Source organism: Callospermophilus lateralis, chromosome 6 (assembly GCF_048772815.1).
Source record: "Callospermophilus lateralis isolate mCalLat2 chromosome 6, mCalLat2.hap1, whole genome shotgun sequence".
In the NCBI taxonomy this organism is placed as follows: domain Eukaryota; kingdom Metazoa; phylum Chordata; class Mammalia; order Rodentia; family Sciuridae; genus Callospermophilus; species Callospermophilus lateralis.
Window position 1 is genome coordinate 125,761,238 of NC_135310.1, and position 19,389 is coordinate 125,780,626.

Sequence of the window (19,389 nt, forward strand, 5' to 3'; positions counted from 1 at the left end):
GTATTCATTGCATTTATGGATTGCTTTTTTTTTTCTTCATCTCTTTTATCAGGGTGTGGGGGGGGGGTATCACAGTTTTTGTATCAAAGCCCATTATTTGCAGAGGTTGGGGTCTTCTTAGGGGAGGCAGGAGCAAGGTGTAAGACACTCAGATGCACAAGTTAGTTAAAAACTGAAATAACACTCCATCCCCCCCAAAGCTGGCATGTGACCCCTCTTGCTGCTGTCAAGTCTCCTCATCAACTTTGTTAAATGGCAGCCTTGGGAGACAAACGATGGCAGGAACGCCCTCTGAGAAGCCCAGGTCCTAAAGCAGATTCCAGGACTTGGGGCTGGGCTATTCTCCCCAGGCTCTTCTCTTCTCCCACCGGGGTGTGGCCTGTGAAGCAAGTGGCCCACTGAGTCTGAAAGGTAATGTGTCACCTTCGCAGCTTCCGGCACCTGCAGGTGTGTGGGTTGAGCTCTAAGCCCCGCCCTTGGCAACGGAGGAAGCTGCGGCGTCGGCAGCGGCAGTGGCAGGTCCGTGGGTCAGAGCGCTGGCGGCGCTGGGTGCAGCGTGGGCAGGGGGTCCTGGGGCTGGAGTGGGATGGGTGATGTCAGCTGGGGAGGGTGCTCCAGGGGCAGAGTCCCAGTCCTGAAGAGAGCGGGGCTGGGGACGGTGATGGGGAGTGGCAGCCCTGTCTGGCTTCACAGCACTCTCCTTTTTTTTTGGTCTGCATTCACATTGGCTGTGTTCTTCCAGGGACATCTCCCCCAGCTGACTGCTTGGATACCGGATCATGAGGCTCTGCATTCGGACTTGGTGCTGCCCGGTGGGCACGCACTCCAGGCCATCGTCAGGGCAGCAGCCACCACAGCGCTGCACAGTCACACAGCTAGGCACCAGTTGTTTGGCCACAGTACCCAAGAGCTCCACAGTCAGGGGCACTACCACCTCCCGAGGCTGGCAGGTGGCACGAGCATACACGTCTATCCATGACACCACTTTCTTCTGGTGGCCAGGGACATCAGGCTGGGAGACAGGGGCCTGGGCTGGGGCCAGATGCAGGAGCACCGCGAACAGCAGGCAGCAGAGCAGGGGGCGCATGGTGCCCGCTGGGGCCACGCGCCGGGGGCGCCCGCATTGCCCTACCCCGGCGGCGCAGGGGGCGGCAGCAGCCAGAGCCCCTTGGCGCGGGCCCGGGCGCGGTGGGCGGGGGCCCTGGATTGCTTCTTAATGAGAGCCCTGATTAGTGTTGCCTTGCTTAAATTACTTAAAGTGTTGTTATAAGAAAGGAATGAGTAAATAAATTTTGCAAACATGAAAGGTGTGTTTGCTTTTTTTCTCTGTGTGTTTGTGCTTGCTTTCTCATTCTCTGTGTGTATGTATGTGTGATATAAAATTATGTGCTAAGCTTATTGAGTTGTAGTTTTAATGACTTTAAACTTCATTTAGATCCCATGAGTACAGATAGTGAAAATGTATCGAGCATATTTGGCTAAAAAAAGTTAAGTTTGTGTCATAAAGAGTTTTGTAAGGGGGCTGAGTTTGTTGCTCAGTGGTAGACCACTTGCCTGGCATGTGTGAGATACTGGGTTTGGTCCTCAGAACAACATGGAAATAAATAGATAAAGGTATTGTGTCCATTTATAATTTAAAAATTATTTAAAAGAGTACTGTAAGAGTATTTAGATGAAATAGGAAGCCAACTACTTTAGGAACAGATGTTGTCTTATAAGCAATGAATGCATTAATAATATGTCATTTGCATGCATTATTTAATTTTCTACAGGGTTCTTTGCTGGTTACATACTGTAACATTTTGTCCATACACTTGTGTACTTGAAAAAAAATGGCAGTTTCTTAAAAACTATTCTAAAATTCAAATATTTAAATGCTCAGTTTAAATATTTTCTTAATTTATTGTTCCTTTCCTCAGTTAGCTATAAAGGGGAATGTTTTCCTATCATCACAGATGATTATTACTAGTTTTAAAACTAATCCAGTTAAATGATACAAAGGACAAACACTTTTTTCTTTTATGCTCATGAGTAATTTTTAAAAATTTGTTCTTTTTATTTATACATGGTACTAGAGTGTATTTTGACATATTTACAAGGCATACTACCTATTGTAATTAGGATCCCATTTTTACAGTTGCATATGATGTGGGGAACACCAGTCATGCATTGACATATGAACATAAGAAAGTTATATCGGATTCATTCTTTCTTTTCTATTTCCATCCCTTCTCACATCCCTTCATTCCCTTTGGTCTAATCCAATGAACTTCTATTCTTCCCTCCCTCATTATTGAGTGCTAGCATCAACATATCAGAGCAAACATTCAACATTTGCCTTTTAGGGACTGTCTTACTTTACTTAGAATAATAGTTTGCATATCCATCCATTTAATGACAAAAATCATAAAATAATTCTTTTTATAACTGAGTACTATTCCCTTGGGTATCTGTATGACATTTTCTTTATCCATTCATCTGTTGAAGGGCAACTAGGTTAGCTTCATAGCGTGGCTATTGTAAATTGATCTGCTATAGGCATTGATATAGCTACATCATTGTAGTATACTGATCTTAAGTCCTTTGAGTATATGCTGAGGAAAGAGATAACTGGGTCAAATAGTGGTTCCATTCTAGGTTTTCTGAGGACTTTCCATACTGCTTTCCAGAAAGGTTGCACCAATTTTCAGTCCCACCAGTAATGTATGAATGTGCCTTTCTCCCTACAACCTTGCCAAATTTTATCATTGCTTCTATTCTTTATAATTGCCATTCATCTAGAGAGAGATGGAGTTCATTGTAATTTTAATTTGTATTTCTCTAATTGCTAGAGATGATGAACAATTTTTCATATAGTTTTTGATCATTTTTATCTCTTCTGTGAAGTGTCTGTTAAGTTCCTTTGCCCATTTAATGATTGAGGTTTTGTTGTTGTTGTTTGTTTTTGGTTTTGGTTTTTAGTGCTTTTTACATATCTTTGAGATTAATGCTCTATCTGAGCTGCAGGTGGCAAAGTTTTTCTGTAGACTTTCTCTTGAAATTCTTGATTGTTTCCTTTGCTGTGAAGAAGTTTTGTGAATGATATCATCCCACTTATTGATTCTTGATTTTAATTATTGTGCTTTAGAAACTTTGTTAAGTTCGTTAGTTTCTAAGCTAAAATGATGAAGGATTGGGCCTGCACTTTCTTCTGTTAGGCACATAGTCTCTGCTCTAATGCCTAGTTTGTATTGAGTTGGTTTTGAAGCACACACACTTTAGGTAACTCTTAAATACTGTGTCTAAAACACCATGTTGAAATATGTAAGCATGTTATGTTAGTCAATATTAAAATTCTCTTTACATATTAATCACAAATTGACATTTTTCCTTTTCATTGTATAAGGGAGAAAACTCAAAATAAGTTGGCTTCATCTCTCAGATGCTTTGGAGATATAAACAACTCTTCTTGAAGAGATTATGAAATTAAAGGTGGAATAAAAACATTTTTAAAATCTCCAAAAAACAATAAAAGCTATGTGGGGAAAATACCAAGAAATGTGATGAAATTAAGAAGTGTTCCAGAAATAAAAAGATGAAAGTTTTAAATGTGAGAATGCTCATATTTGATGACCTTAGAAGAAATCAGCTAGTTTGGTTATCAACCCCCTGTATTCTTTTGGACCAAGGACATCAACCTCAGTTCTCCAGAACTCTTTGCTCTGCTGTAGAACTGCAGTCAGCCCTACTGTCTAACCCTCATCATTTTTCTCTTTTTCTAGGCATACTTTCCACAGAATGTTGCCCTCCAGTATCTTGGACGTCATGCCAGTGCCCGGCAGCCTTCACATCTAGACCAGCTCAACATGCAAAAAGCCTCCAGCTTCTGATGGGGATGATAAAAGCAGTCATGAAATCTCCCAGGAGAGGTAAATATGATGAAAGTACTTGGTCTGACCTTAATTTAAAGTCAAATATTTGTTACCTTCTAAGATTATCTACTCAGGGACAGGAAATTGATAAAGATATAAAATTTGATGGGCTGGGAAAGTAGCTCAGTGGTAGAGCGATTGCCTAGCCTGTGCCAGGGCCTAGATTCAATTCCTGCTATGGAAGGATGAGAGGGGTGGTCTCAGATTGTCTATGATCTGACATCTTACACAAAGGAAGATCCAGACACACTGCCAGTCATTGATGTAATGAGGCATAAGAGTATGGAAGACCACTGGCCTGGACATAGAATATATTCTTCAATTTTTCATTAACTAAAATTATGATCATGAGTTGACAGATCAACTTCTCCAGATTTTAGGATTGTTTAAATAATTTCTTCTATTTTTTGTAGTTCTGAGATTCTGTAATTCTAAACCACAATACCTTTAATAGTAAATTAATTGCTTCTGATGTACCAATATACCTTCTAAAAATAAATAAGGGAAGATATTAGGCATTCTTTTATTTCCTAAAGCAAAATGTGTACCTAACTAGAGTCAGTATCTAACATTTTGGGGAGGAGAATTAAGAGATTATTTTAAAATAAAAGGAGAGAGAGCACAACAAAATGAATATACACTAGTTTACATTTATTTTTCCCTGTTATTTTTTTTTCTAAGTTTTTGTAACAAGTATGTTGGAAAAATGAGAGAATGGATTGGAAATAGTGCTGTGAAGGTTAGAGTAGCTCTATGGCCCTAACCAGATGTCTTCATTTTTGAGGAACATTATTTATTTATTTTTCCCTTTTGTGGTCCTGGGATCGAACCCAAGGTCTTGCTCATGCTAGGCACATGCTCAAACCCCCTAGCTTGGAAACATTCAATTTTGAGGAATGAGCTGTTGGGAATATATGACCCAAAGCATGTACTATTTGTTGTCTTTGAGTGTCAATGCAGTCACCAACTGGAAACCCATATTGAGGGCATACAGAAGGCAGCTAATAATTATCTGACCCTAATTAGGTTATGTCTAGCAGAAATCTGTTTTGGACTCAAAAATTATACATTTTGAATTTTTCTTTGTTTTAATGTATTTTTATGAGTTTTAATCAGTTATACTGTCAGCATTAAGCTTTTGGATTCATGGTATTCAAATGGAGCAAAACTTTTAATTTTTCTGGTTTTGCATGATGTGAGTTGCACCACATGTGCAGTCATACATGTACCTAGGGCAATGATGTTCATCTCATCCCACCATCTTTCCTACCCTCATGTAACTCTCCTTCCCCTTGGCTCAAATTTCCTCCATTCTCCCCATACCCCCTCATTATGGTTCACCGTCCACTTATCAGAGAGAATATTCTGCCTTTGTTTTTTGGGGTTGGCTTACTTCATGTAGAATGATATTCTCCAATTCCATCCATTTATCTGTCAATGCCATAATTTTTTTCTTCTAATGCTGAGTAATATTCCATTGTGTATATATACCATAGTGTCTTTATCCATTCATCTATTGAAGGGTATCTAGGTTGGATCCACAATTTAAGTCTTGTGAATTGAGCTGCTATAACCATTGATGTGGTTGCATTCCTATAGTATATTAATTTTAAGTCCGTTGGAATGAGATAGCTGGGTCAAATGGTGGTTCTATTCCAATTTTTCTAAGTAATCTCCATATGGCTTTCAAGATTTGTTGTACCGATTTTCTGTTCTACCAGCAATGTATGACTGTGTCTTTCCACCCACAGCCTTCCCAACACTTATTGTTCTTTCTATTCTTGATAACTGCTATTCTGACTGGTATGAGATGAAATCTTAGAGTAGTTTTGATTTGCATTTCTCTAATTACTGGAGAGGTTGGACATTTTTTTTCATATATTTGTTGATGAAATATATAGAACAATGATACAGAATAGAAGACACAGAAACAAACCCGCATAGATAAAGTTATCCCATACTAGAAAAAGTCACCAAAACATACAGTAGATAAAAGATAGCCTCTTAAACAAATGGTGCTTAGAGAACTGTAAATCCATATGCAGCAAAAGGAAAATCAATCCCTGTCTCTCACCATGCTTAAAACTCAACTCAAAGTGGATCAAGGACCTAGGAATTTGTCCAGAGACCCTGTGCAAAATGGAGAAAAAAGTAAGCCCAAATCTTGATCATGTTGTATTAGGTTCCACTTTCCATAACAAGACTCCCAAAGTACAAGAAATAAAAATCAAGAATTAATAAATTGGATAAACTCAAGCTGGAAAAGATTGTTTCTCAGCCAAAGAAACAATCAGTGAAGTGGAGAGAGAGGTTTCATTTTGGGAGCAAACTTTTGCCACACTCACATCAGATACAGCACTAATCTCCAAGATACATAAAGAACTCAAAAAACTGAACATCAAAGAAATAAACAACCTGATCAACTAATGGGCTAGAAAGATTTTTAAGGAAACATATTCTAAGTTCACCTTCCTCAGTGTTGGTGATTAATTCATCTATTCGATTGAGAACAAAATTAAGTCCTTTTAAGTGTTTGACTTTTGATAGAACTTTTCCAATCTTTTTGGCTGAAATAGTTCCTTAAGAATAATAAAGATACAGATCTTCTGCTGGCAGTTCTCTGTTTCTTAATTACCAGAAAGAATATCAGAGTGGGTGGGGTGTGGGGTAGTGCAGAAAGAGATAGGGAAAGAGAATGCTTTGAAAAGATAGTCTTTGGGGCTGGGGCAGTAGCTCAGTGGAAGAGCATTGGACTAGCATTTGTGAGCCCCTGGGTTTGATCCTCATCATAAATATGAAACAAATAAAGGAATGCTGTTCATCTACAACCTCAAAAAATTAAAAATATTCAATCTTTGAAGACTGTAGTTTTCAGATTCTCTTTAAAATTGGAATAAAGTTCACATTATTATAACAGACGCTATGTTAAAATGTAAAATTGAGTGCTTTTGGGTATATTCACAGATAATGCAACCATTACAACTCTTTATTCCACAAAATTCTTATTTCCTCAGAAGGAAACTCTGTACCCATTGAACAATCATTCATTCCCCAGCTTCTTTATCTGGTTTGGAATGTTTCATATGAATGGAATCATAATATGTGGCATTGTGTATGCTTCTTTTAGTGTATTATTGTCCTGTTGTAGCATATAGTAGTAATTCACATCTTGTTTGGCTGAGTAATATTCCACTGTATAGCACATTTTGTTTATCCATTCATGAGTTGATTAGTGTTAGAATTGTTTCCACATTGGTACTATTAGGAATAATACTGCTATGAATATTAGCATGCATAGTTTTGTAGATGAGTTTTCATCCCCCAGAATATATGCTGAGGAATGAAATGGCTGGGTCATTGCCAGAGGTACCCATTCTGCACTCAGGATAGTGATCCCTTGTCATCATCCTGCCTGAGAAACTACCATGTCTCACAGACAGAGGTCAGTATCTCAACTTTCTATGTTCCAGTCCAGAAAACTCACCAGCTTACAAACCCCACCAACCTATCACTTAGTGCTAAGGTTGGTTTGACTTGCTAATTTGGAATTTATATCAGTATGGTGTCCTCACTTACCTAGCCTGTGCCTTGTGTTGAGCTAAAGTCAAGTCTCACCTGTGACATCCTGAGCTCTGTGACAAAGATTCGGCCATGATCTGAGTTTGGCTTTCATTTGCAATCCTTTTACCTATTCAGTCCAACAGCTCCTACTGCTACTCTCATTAGGTTCCCAAAACAATACATCTTGATACGTTTATTCTAATATATATATATATATATATATATATATATATATATATATATGGCATAAAGTTTACTTAAAGAGCCTCCCCATGAGTCAGACAGGCAACACTTACTGTAGAAAGAGAAGACCCGAAGTAATAGAGTGCCTGGCTTCAAGATGACTGCAGCATACCTGGTACTGAGGAATGGGTCTAAGGCAACACATCTGAGAAGTGGACACACTTCCCTTGCTGCTGGATGTTTTGCATTCTCCTGCAGTTTCCTTTCTTTGCATTGCTGGACATGACCCCTCCAGCCCACCCTGGCTGGCCCTATTGGTCAAATTTGAGGATTTTGTCTCCTTGTGGGCTCATAACCCTAATGTTTAATTTTATTGACAGATTTTGTTTTATGCACACCTCATTGGTTGTTTACCAATAACATGTAGATGTGAGTTCTTTCATACCCAAACCAGAACACATTTGTGTATCCGGATAGTTTATACTGTGTGTATTGTTTGCTATATGAACCTAACCTTCATGTTTTTTCTCATATTTTTCTCAAAGAAGTACCAACCTATTTTATTCTAGGGGAGCTCTTTTGGTAAAATGTAAGCAGTTTGGGTTCTGTTTAGGTAGTGAATTCAAGGGTTTGATGACTCAGTTTTAGTTTTATTTCACAACAGTAATAGAGCCATTATCATTTATCTGAATAAAATATTTCCTTTTCCTCTCACTGTATCTTTAGCCACCCCCCACTCCTTGTTGCTGAAGAGAAAAAAAAGATTTCCTTTGATATTTTTTATGGATTTTTTTTCCTTTGAAAGCAATGGTGAACCAAAAATGGGCGCAAAGCAGTGTTCCAGAATCTACCTTCAGAATCAGTGTATGGGGCCTGAAGAAAATAAGACTGTAGGTCTTGGGCTTTAGGCATCTTCAGGGTTGAAGGGGACAAAATCAAGAGGGAGCAATATGAGGGAAGAGTGAACCTCTGCACCTGGACTAATGAGGAAGGTCCACTTAGCCCAGAATTATATTTTGACATACAATATAAGATCTTGTTTACAAATTATAAAAAAATTTTAAAGAAAATGAAAGAAAAAGGCTTAAACTCCAGTGCTAGTTCTTTCTTTGCAGTTGCTAGATGGAATCCTTTCAAGCCATACACATGAATAAAAAGAAAAAAAAATTACTAAGTTCTGAGAATCACACCAAACAAAAAAACATGCAAACACACACACACACACACACACACACACACACACACACCACCATGCTCCACAAAATAGGCAAAAACTGGCCCTACCCCTGTGGACAATCTGCATTTAAAGTCAAGATCAAATATGATGACTGGATTTGCTGATTTCCAAGTAAATGGAGAAAATTTCTGTGACATAATCAGACTTTCTTATCTTTAAACTGGGGCCAAATAGCTTATAATTAACTTAGGACCTTTTCCATATACTACACATGTTATTAATATTCCCACATAGTAGAGTGACAGGGGACTCAACTTTAGGGCAGCCATGGATATCTTAAAAGCACTCTATGGATGTATTTCTTTGTATAATTTTAAGAACTACTCACTAGCCCTTCCTCTAAACAAATCTATAGTCCAAGCTGATGACACTCTACACACACTAAAGTAGTCACCAAGTATATTTTAACAAGACATAATTAGGGAAGGGGTCCCAAGAGGTATGGTGGAAAGACCTGGAAATTTAATGCCAGGAAGATATAAATGGGAGAAGTGGCTCAGCAGCAATAATACCAACAAAGGAGATAATGACATATGCCCTTGGAACCTGTCTATTTTATCAATAAAAGAAAAATTAGAATAGCCATTTTCCACTGTGCTTATAATAGAAACAATGTTCAGACACTACCACTTAGCACTACCACCTAAGATTAATATATGATATACCTCAGTAGTTGAGCACTTGTATAGCCTATGTTAGGCACTGGGTTTGATCCTCCGCACCACATTAAAAAAATAAAGATATTGTATCCATCTTATAAAAAAATCTTTTAAATCAATATATAATAGATACCAGCCATTCAGCCCATAGTGTGATGTGGTTCATTGGCTTCATACTGACTTGTTTGTCCAGTGGCATAGGTACTGTGGGACTGCCATAGCCATGTGCCCTCTGCAACTGTCACTCTTGTGGCAATTGTACTTCCCATCCTATAGAACAGCAGTGCCTTTGGGGACCTAGCCAAGGGTCTTGCACACATTTAACACTTGATGGAGGGAATTGAGCTCATCCACAAATACTGGTTCAATGTGTTTCTTCTAAGTCAGCCTCCAGTTCTCATTGTATTTATTAGACTTGTTCCCCATCAAACAGGGGAAGGACATTGCCCTCCTACTGGCAAACAAGGCACAAAAGACTCTCACTTTTCAAAAATCTTTAATAATGTAACAAATCTATGGGCTCTGACCTCTATGTTATTATCTTATGCTCTAGGTTAGTTCTCTTTACTACCACCCCTGATAACTGAAGCTCCCTCCTTGAGCGGTGGTTACAACTGAGAAGCCAGAGGAGACACATTGAAATAGTTCACCCCATGGGACAGTGTCTGAAGGGATTAGAAGTGGATATGCCTTTCAGGACACTTGAGAAAGAGGTAGGTGGCAGAGTAGTCCAGCATGTGAGGTTGGTTTGACTTGCAGAGGGGTGGGGCAGAGGGTATCTCCAGAAAGACAATTGGAATGGGGATGTGGTCTGGTGATTTGGCATTGGGTTAACTAAGGGATGCTGTGCGGCCACCAAAGCAAGTTGCAGGAGAAAAGGGTCCTCTGCTTTGTGGCTGCTAACTCTGAAGGCATAACATCTGTCTTTATGGGAGTTCCTGCTCCCACATAATATCTGAAATGTGAACTTTAATCTCAGCATTGGCAACAGCCCTGGGAGGGCCTGTCTTGATGGCTGCGGTGATGCCATATCTGCGTTGTTTGTTGACCCAGTAGAGGAATGGGCTGTAAGTGAATGTTGAAGATTTCATCACCTCCACCCACTGCTGGGCACACTCCTCCCGCTGCAGCTTTTTCCTCCAGTGTAGAAACATCATGCATCCACCAATTATCAGAGCGCACATCCCCAGCCATACAAAGTACCATGGGACCCACACTGAGGCAGTAAAAAAAAAGAAAAGAGAAAAGTTGGCTGACAGCTGTAACTTGAGACCTGAACTGTTTCTCATTCCTCTCCTTGATTTGGCTCAGTCATCCATTCATTCCTTCCCTTCCTCTTGCAAGACTTGCCACATTGTCTTCTGATAGAGTCCAAGCTATTTTGGCAGGAACTTTGAGAGGCCACTTTGGCCTTTGACAGATGAGGAACACTAGGTCTACAGGGGCCATGACTTACCCAGACTCTGTCAGAATTTCTGGCTCCCAGTCTAGGACCCATGCCATTCTTCAGACTGAGAAGCCTCACTAAGGGCAAGGTCCTTGAAGGACTCCCATGTATCTTTTCTGTTTGGGCAGAATGTTGTCTGTGTCTTCAAGGAGTCCTCCCTTTTTTGGTGGAGTCTATCTCTTAACTGCTTATCACTTTATGGAGACAGCCACCACCCCATGCCTACAAAGGGTATTTCCCTACTCTCTAAGGATGAGAGGGGCACTTACAACCAGGAAGGCCCAGGTCCTCCTTTGAGGAATCCATCATTTTGAGGCTTGAGGAATCCATCTGTACGAGGCTTGTTACCAGGCCTGTGGCTCTGGAAAGAATGAACTCACCCACTCCTCGCTCCACCAATGGGAGTCCTCAGAAGGCCCCAGCCCCATTATTTCCTCAAGATGAGGTCACCGGGTTCTGAGCACTGGGAATTCCAGGAGTGGCAGTTGTGGAGTGGGTGACAGTTGATGGAAGGAAGGGACTCCATCTTGTGAAATGTCATGAGCATAGTTTTCTTCCCTCAAAGAATGGTCCCAACACAGAAACGTCTGTTTCCAACTTCATAAGGGGAACTCACAGAACAGCCCCCATTCAAGGGCCCTTACACCCTCAGGAGCTTATAGTTATATTGTGAAGCATGAACACAGAAAACTAATGGATATTCCTAATGAATAGATATATAAAAGGCTCTTTTAGGTGAGGAATCTATGTCTCTGAGCATACAGATTTCCTTTTAAATTATTTAATTAATTATTAATTTATTTTTTTATTTATTTTACTTACACATGACAGTACAATGTTCTTGACATATCATACATTTTTATCTGATGGGACATATTTTCTCATTTTTCTGAGTATACAGGTTGCAGAATCACATTGATTATGCATGGGCTGGAGATATAGCTCAATTGGTAGAGTACTTGCCTCCCTTGTACAAGGCCCTGGTTTCAGTCCCCTGCACCACCAAAAATAAATCTTAATTATTAATTTATACTTGGTGCTGATCATCAAACCCAGGGCCTCACACATGCCAGCCATCATTCTACAACTGAGCCACAACTCCAGTTCCCCATATAGCTTTTCTTATACTGTTCCTCTGCTTATTGAAGATCTGTTTCAATGTGCAAAAAAAAAAAAAAAAAAAAGATATATTGTTTCCTACAAGGATTAGAGGCACAATAAAGCTGTGGGGATGGGGTTTGTAATTTTTTTTATTGTAGGTGTTAATTGCTTTTTATTTATTTAAGACTCTCAGTTCAATCTTTCAACATTGAGATGATGTAAGACCCAACTGCAGGAGAAGTAAAACAAGTAACAAATGAAAATGAATTGGCATATTCCATGAAAACATGTTCTGCTCTGGAAAGAGCAAACATTTTCTGGAAATATGAGAAAAACGTGATAAATTATATGAACATGAGCAAACTTGTCTTTCTTGGTCTTACTCTTACATACCTAATATACTTGTATTTCATTTTTTCATTCCTGTTACCTACATCTAATATAAAACCATCAATACCCTATACAGGATTTCTGCATTATCTTTCTAGTAGGTATTCTGTTCCCATTTTCTCCCCCCTACATATCATATCCTCACCAGCTGAGTCCTTTTAAATTTTGCTTGCCTGATAGGGAAGCATAGTATACTGGTTCAAACATAGACTACAGAACCAATCTGCCAGTTTTAAATCCTAGCTTTACCACCTACTAGCGGTCTGACATGGAAAAGTCTGTTAATTTTTGAGCCTTAGATTCTCTACTATAAAGTGGAGATAACAGTACATTCTTGAAAGCTTTTTGAGAATTAAACATATTAAGCTCTATAAAGCATTAGAATAATGCCTGGCAGAGAGTGAAGTCTATAATTATGTTCTTAAAAGAATACAAATAAATATTATGTTGAGAACCTGCTTGCAAATGTTAAGTAACTTCTCATTGCTTGCTTGCTTGCTTGCTTGCTTTTTTTTCTTTCTTTTCTTTTTTTTTTTTTTTGCATTTATAATCCTCCATTATTCCAGAACCTTCCACAAGAAGCTTCCTGAACTCTTTTCTTCAAAGTACTCATCATCTATTCTGCATATTTGGCCACCAAATGCCTTGGTTTTCATTGCCACTACATTTTCTTCTTTTTTTTTTTAATGTGATAAATGTACATTTTATTTTTTTATTTTTATTTTTTTTGCTTTCACTGGAAGTTTATTTTTTTATTGGTTGTTCAAAACATTAAAAAGCTCTTGACATATCATATTTCATACATTAGATTAAAGTGGGTTATAGCCACTTACATTTTCATGTCTCAGTCTTCTCTAATTAGACTTTAAGAAGCTATTTTTGGCATTTCATGAATTTTATTTTGGGTATATGTACTAATTATGAAAATAATAATAAAAGTAGTAGTCAGGTATTATGCCTAGTTCTTCATATGCCTTATTTCATTAAATTCTCATGACTACTCTCTGAAGGCAGTATTGCTATCCTCACATTATAGTTGATGAAGCTGGAATTAGTCTCATAAATTTCAATGCTGATTCATAAACTTTGCTAATATTATAAATTATATTAAAATAATCAGACTATGCTTTCCTTAAAATAAGACAATGTTTTGAGATGCTTTTTTTTTATAAAAAGACAAAGAAACCTTAGGCTGCATTAGTTGAGTGGTTTGCTTAAGTTCTAGGAGCTAATGAGTTCTTTTGTGTGCTATATTTTGGTTAGCTAGACTGCACTTTAATTAGTATCTTCAGTTGGGACTTGTGTGTGTGTATGTGGTACCAGAGATGAAACCCAAGGCTCTACTCTGCTGTCTTTGTTCTTTGATTCCAGGCAGAGGGAGGACTTCTGTCTGATATATACCATAGTCACCCAGCAGATTCTGTCTCTTCCTTATATGAAAGACTTTCAGGAAGCAGGATTTCAAAAGCTACCTCTAACACAGCAAGAATAACAAATAAAGGTTAGCATTACTTTTAGTGCTTACTTTGTGCTAAGCACAAACTTGTACTTGTTCATCTAGTCTTCACAACAATCCTGTGAGGTTGATATTATTGCAGTTTTAATGATGTTATTTAGGGAGTTTGCATGATTTGCACAAGGTAGCATAGCTAGCAAATTGTTGGAGCGAGGATCTACATCCATGTCCTCCTGATGCCAGACCCTGAACTCTGAATGACTGATGTTATGTCTGTCAGAGACAGGCCCACATTTGGCAGGGAGATGAGGGTTTGGGGAGAAAAGAAAGAAGATCCAAAAAAAAAAAAAAAGAGGATCTCACACACAAGGCACATCTCGAAAATAGTGATTTCAAACATGATAAAATCAATTTCTCTGATAGAATTTATTAGTAAGATAAATCTTAATTATTTAGAAGACCGTGTGTCATTAAATCTTCTTTGTAATTATGTATTAGTTATAAAAGCACTACAGTGTGTTTTTCCTCATTGCTATCAAATTGTATATTATTGTGAGCAATGAAAGTTATCACCTTTTCTTGGCATAGGTTGAAAAGATAAGCTATTTTACAAATTCACTCTCTTTTTTTCTATACAGATTTGGCAGCAGTATTTTACAGCAAAAGATACAGTCTATGCAGTCATTCCTATAAGCAGTTTGGATGGGAATTAAAAGATTTACAGTACGAACGTCAAGGCTCTCACCTTAGCAGTTAGTTGCCTTTATTTTTTCTTGTGTTTGTATCCTCTTGAAAACTTCAATTTTACAGATTTGAGGGTTGTTATTATGCTCTAAGTGCCAAATATTGGAAGCTCCATATAATATATATATAGCTTTTGTTTTTCCTCTTTCTAGTTAAGAAATGTCTTTAAGTTATGACAAGGAAGCATAGTATAAGTTCATCTTGCTGAGTAATTTCCAGATTTCTTTTATTTTAATGTTTTTAACCAAGCTATTCCTCTGCCACTGTCAAAAACTTTCTGTGACAACTGTCTGTTCATAAATATCAGACTTTCAATGTGCAAACAGGAAAAATGTCATATTTCAAATCTCTTTTTATGTGATTAAAATAAACAATAAAATACTAGTAGTTAAATATACTGACTTCAATTGTCTTCAGTTATATTTCTTTAAAAATTTCTTATTTCCTTCAGGAAAAATCTTAGCTGTATCTTCTATGCATATTTAATATTTACTTCTATAATGCTTCTGAGGGGAAAATTTCTTTTAAAATAATTTTCTCTGCAATTGGGTAAATGAGAACCTGTAGTCCTAACATGCTCTTAAAATGATAACTTATTTTGCTACTTATAGACCAAACTAATTGGAAGTGGAAAAATTTTTGGCAAAACAAAAGGTAACACTTTTCTGACTTACTCTCTATCAAAAGGATTTTGGTACAAAAACTTATAAGATATTTATCTATAACTCACAGGATGTTGTCTGAATTGTATATGTTATTTTTCTTTTTAATCAATCCTGTAGGGCTGAGGTTGTGGCTCAGTGGAAGAGTGCTTGACTAGCATGAGTGAGGCCCTGGGTTTGATCCTTAGCATCGCATAAACAAATGTATTGAGTCCACCTACAACTAAAATATATATATTTTTAAAAATCCTATAAAAAGTCAGTGATGTGATAAGCTGCTATTTTCCAAAGTGGTTTTTTGACTTGTTATTGCCTCCTATATTCTGCTTATTAAACATTTTTATAATTCTAGGATTGTTATTATTTATTCTACCTTCATTCATCAGTTTAGAGACCGTAACAGTGAAGTCTAAGGGGACAGTTTGAGGATCAGGTTGCAGAAATTTGAATACTGTATCTACCAGCTAAAAGGTGTGTAACTTTGAGTAAGTCATTTAAACTCTCTGTGTCGTTTCACACATGAGTAAATAGATGTGTATACACTGATAAGTAGATATAAATATTCATGTAAGGCATTGACAACATTAAGTGCTTAATTAATATTAAGGTTTTATGATGGAGGCTAAAATCTTATTTCCTTATAAAAGTCTTTTATCCTCTAAAAACAAGGGTTAACTTGTATGCCTGTTCAGTGTGTATACTGAACAACACTACCTTGCAGAAGTTGCCTTAGAGGCTAATATTCTGTCTTTGCTTCCATCACCTTGGTTTTTTTCTTTTTAACTGATCACTTACAATTACTGTTTGATATGAAATCACTGAGGTATTTTTTGCCCAGAGCTTGCCTACATATTGGCTTTTACTGAGATTTTTCTTGCTTCCTGGAATAATGATAATACTAAATATAAAAATAAAAATTATACATATCTTTTGTAGAATTCTCAATGCAGTGCATACACTTTGCCTAGCAATCTGTACTCCTAGTGACATTTTATTTTCATGACAATTCTATGAAGTTGGATTTCTTAAGCCCATTTTACAGATGAGGAGGAAGAAAGAACAGAGAACACACACATTCAAATGCTTGCTGCCTCTCCATATGTTACCCTTATCCACCTGGGATTCTGCCAGATAAAAAGACATCACCAGTTGTGTGTTCTTGGCCTTGGATTTCCATCACTATGAAACAAAATTGAACTTCTTTTCTTGATGTAACCCAGTCTCAAGTATTTTTTTATAGTAACTGAAATTGGACATGTGCACATATAAGAACTTTTAGCCTGCTAGAAAAAAAGCTATTAAAATGGCATCAGACAACTTTTGCTCAAAGTGTTTCTCATTGGTAATTAAGACTAAGGTCTCTGCTATATTTTGAAGACTATGATCTCAATGAGAAGGAAAAGTAGAAACAATTCTATAGTGTGAGAGTATTTTGGAGGAGCAGATATAGCTTTCAAAACCCTTTTGTTTAATTTTCACTTTGAATATAATATTATATGTTTACTACATGTACTTATAGGATGATATGTATTCTGAGAGTTGATGTGTTAAAGTAATTGATATTTTTTGTTTGATCATGTGTGTGAAATAGAAAGTTTTAAATGTACAAAATAATGTATACATTGAATAAATTATTTTAAATGTATGCCCATTGTATAAGTTAAAAGAAGGAGAGGGGAAAAAACTAGCTGAACCATTTTTCATAGGATCATAATTTGTTTGGCTGACATTGATAAAAAAAAGTTCCTTTACTATATAAATTTGTCAGTCAAAGATTAAAGTGCAGTATCTCATTAAGTTTCATCATGTTCCCTGAGCATTATTCTTATTCCTATTAACTCCATGTTTAGCCTCCATCTTGCCATTTTCCTTTTCTTTTTTTTATTATTTTTTTTCCTCTTTCATACATTTGATTCATGTGAGTTATGCTTTTCCATTTTTACCCCAAATACAAATTGCAGAATCACATCAGTTATACATTCACCATGTTTACATAATGCCATATTAGTGACTGTTGTATTCTGCTGTCTTTCCTATCCCCTACAATCCCCCCTCCTCTCCCCTCCCATCTTCCCTCTCTACCCCATCTGTTGTTGTTCCATTCTCTCCCTCCCCCCCCTTTCCCGTCACAACCTCATATATGTGATTCGTATAACGATGTGGTTTTCCTTCCGTTTCCATGCAATTTCCCTTCCCTCTCCCTTTCCCTCCCTTCATTCGTTTCAGTTTAATGTTAATCTTTTTCTCATGCTCTTTCCCCCTGTTCAGTTCTTTGTTGCTCTCCTTAAATCAAAGAAGACATTTGGCATTTGTTTTTTAAGGATTGGCTAGCTTCACTTAGCATAATCTGCTCTAATGCCATCCATTTCCCTGCAAATTCCATGATTTTGTCATTTTTTTAGTGCTGCATAATACTCCATTGTGTATAGATGCCACATTTTTTTTATCCATTCATCTATTGAAGGGCATCTAGGTTGGTTCCACAGTCTAGCTATTGTGAATTGTGCTGCTATGATCATTGATGTGGCAGTATCCCTATAGTATGCTCTTTTAAGGTCCTCAGGGAATAGTCCGAGGAGGGCGATAGCTGGGTCGAATGGTGTTTCCATTCCCAGCTTTCCCAAGAGTCTCCATACTGCTTTCCATACTGGCCGCACCAATTTGCAGTCCCACCAGCAATGTACAAGAGTACCCTTTTCCCCACATCCTCGCCAGCACTTATTGTTGTTTGACTTCCTAATGGCTGCCAGTCTTACTGGAGTGAGATGGTATCTTAGGGTGGTTTTGATTTGCATTTCTCTGACTGCTAGAGATGGTGAGCATTTTTTCATGTACTTATTGATTGATTGTATGTCATCTTCTGAGAAGTGTCTGTTCAGGTCCTTGGCCCATTTGTTGATTGGGTTATTTGTTATCTTATTGTTTAATTTTTTGAGTTCTTTGTATATTCTGGAAATTAGGGCTCTATCTGAAGTGTGGGGAGTAAAGATTTGTTCCCAGGATGTAGGTTCCCTATTCACTTCTCTTATTGTTTCTCTTGCTGAGAAAAAACTTTTTAGTTTAAGTAAGTCCCATTTGTTTATTTTTGTTATTAACTCTTGGGCTATGGGTGTCCTATTAAGGAATTTGGAGCCTGACCCCACAATATGTAGATCAGAGCCAACTTTTTCTTCTATCAGGTGCAGGGTCTCTGATTTGATATCAAGCTCCTTGATCCATTTTGAGTTAACTTTTGTGCATGGCGAGAGAAAGGGATTCAGTTTCATTTTGTTGTATATGGATTTCCAATTTTCCCAGCACCATTTGTTGAAGATGCTATCCTTCCTCCATTGCATGTTTTTAGCCCCTTTATCAAATATAAGAAAGTTGTAATTTTGTGGATTGGTTTCTGTGTCCTCTATTCTGTACCATTGATCCACCTGCCTGTTTTGGTACCAGTACCACGCTGTTTTTGTTACTATTGCTCTGTAGTACAGTTTGAACTCTGGTATCGCTATACCTCCAGATTCACACTTCCTGCTTAGAATTGTTTTTGCTATTCTGGGTCTTTTGTTATTCCATATGAATTTCATGATTGCTTTATCTATTTCTACAAGAAATGCCGTTGGGATTTTGATTGGCATCGCATTAAACCTGTAGAGAACTTTGGGTAATATCGCCATTTTGATAATGTTAGTTCTGCCTATCCATGAACAGGGTACATTTTTCCATCTTCTAAGATCTTCTTCTATCTCTCTCTTTAGGGTTCTATAGTTTTCATTGTATAAGTCTTTCACCTCTTTTGTTAGGTTGATTCCCAAGTATTTTATTTTTTTTGAGGCTATTGTGAATGGAATGGTTTTCCTCATTTCCATTTCAGAAGTTTTGTTGCTGATATACAGGAATGCCTTTGATTTATGCGTGTTGATTTTATATCCTGCCACTTTGCTGAATTCATTTATTAACTCTAGCAGTTTCTTTGTAGACCCTTTTGGGTCTGTTAAGTATATTATCATGTCATCCGCAAATAGCGATAATTTAAGTTCTTCTTTTCCTATT

At 37.6% G+C, this 19,389-nt stretch overlaps 1 protein-coding gene across 2 annotated transcripts; it reads right to left on the reverse strand.

Moving 5' to 3' along the window:
* Positions 1 to 214: 214 nt before the first annotated feature.
* LOC143400786 (vascular endothelial growth factor B-like) lies at positions 215 to 1,191 on the reverse strand. 2 transcript variants are annotated; one of them, XM_076857786.1, is made up of 2 exons: positions 681 to 1,191; positions 215 to 579 (listed from the first exon to the last, which is right to left on the reverse strand). In XM_076857786.1, exons 1-2 carry the CDS (start codon positions 1,085 to 1,087, stop codon positions 420 to 422), a joined length of 567 nt encoding a protein of 188 aa, XP_076713901.1. In that variant the 5' UTR covers positions 1,088 to 1,191; the 3' UTR covers positions 215 to 419. The 2 variants fall into 2 exon arrangements, with proteins under 2 accessions (XP_076713901.1, XP_076713900.1); XM_076857785.1 differs by having other exon boundaries at positions 215 to 1,182.
* Between the last annotated feature and the right edge of the window lie 18,198 nt (positions 1,192 to 19,389).

Bases quoted from the DNA above. Each gene is read 5' to 3' on its own strand.
- LOC143400786 (XM_076857785.1), bottom strand. From the start codon at position 1,087: ATGCGCCCCCTGCTCTGCTGCCTGCTGTTCGCGGTGCTCCTGCATCTG.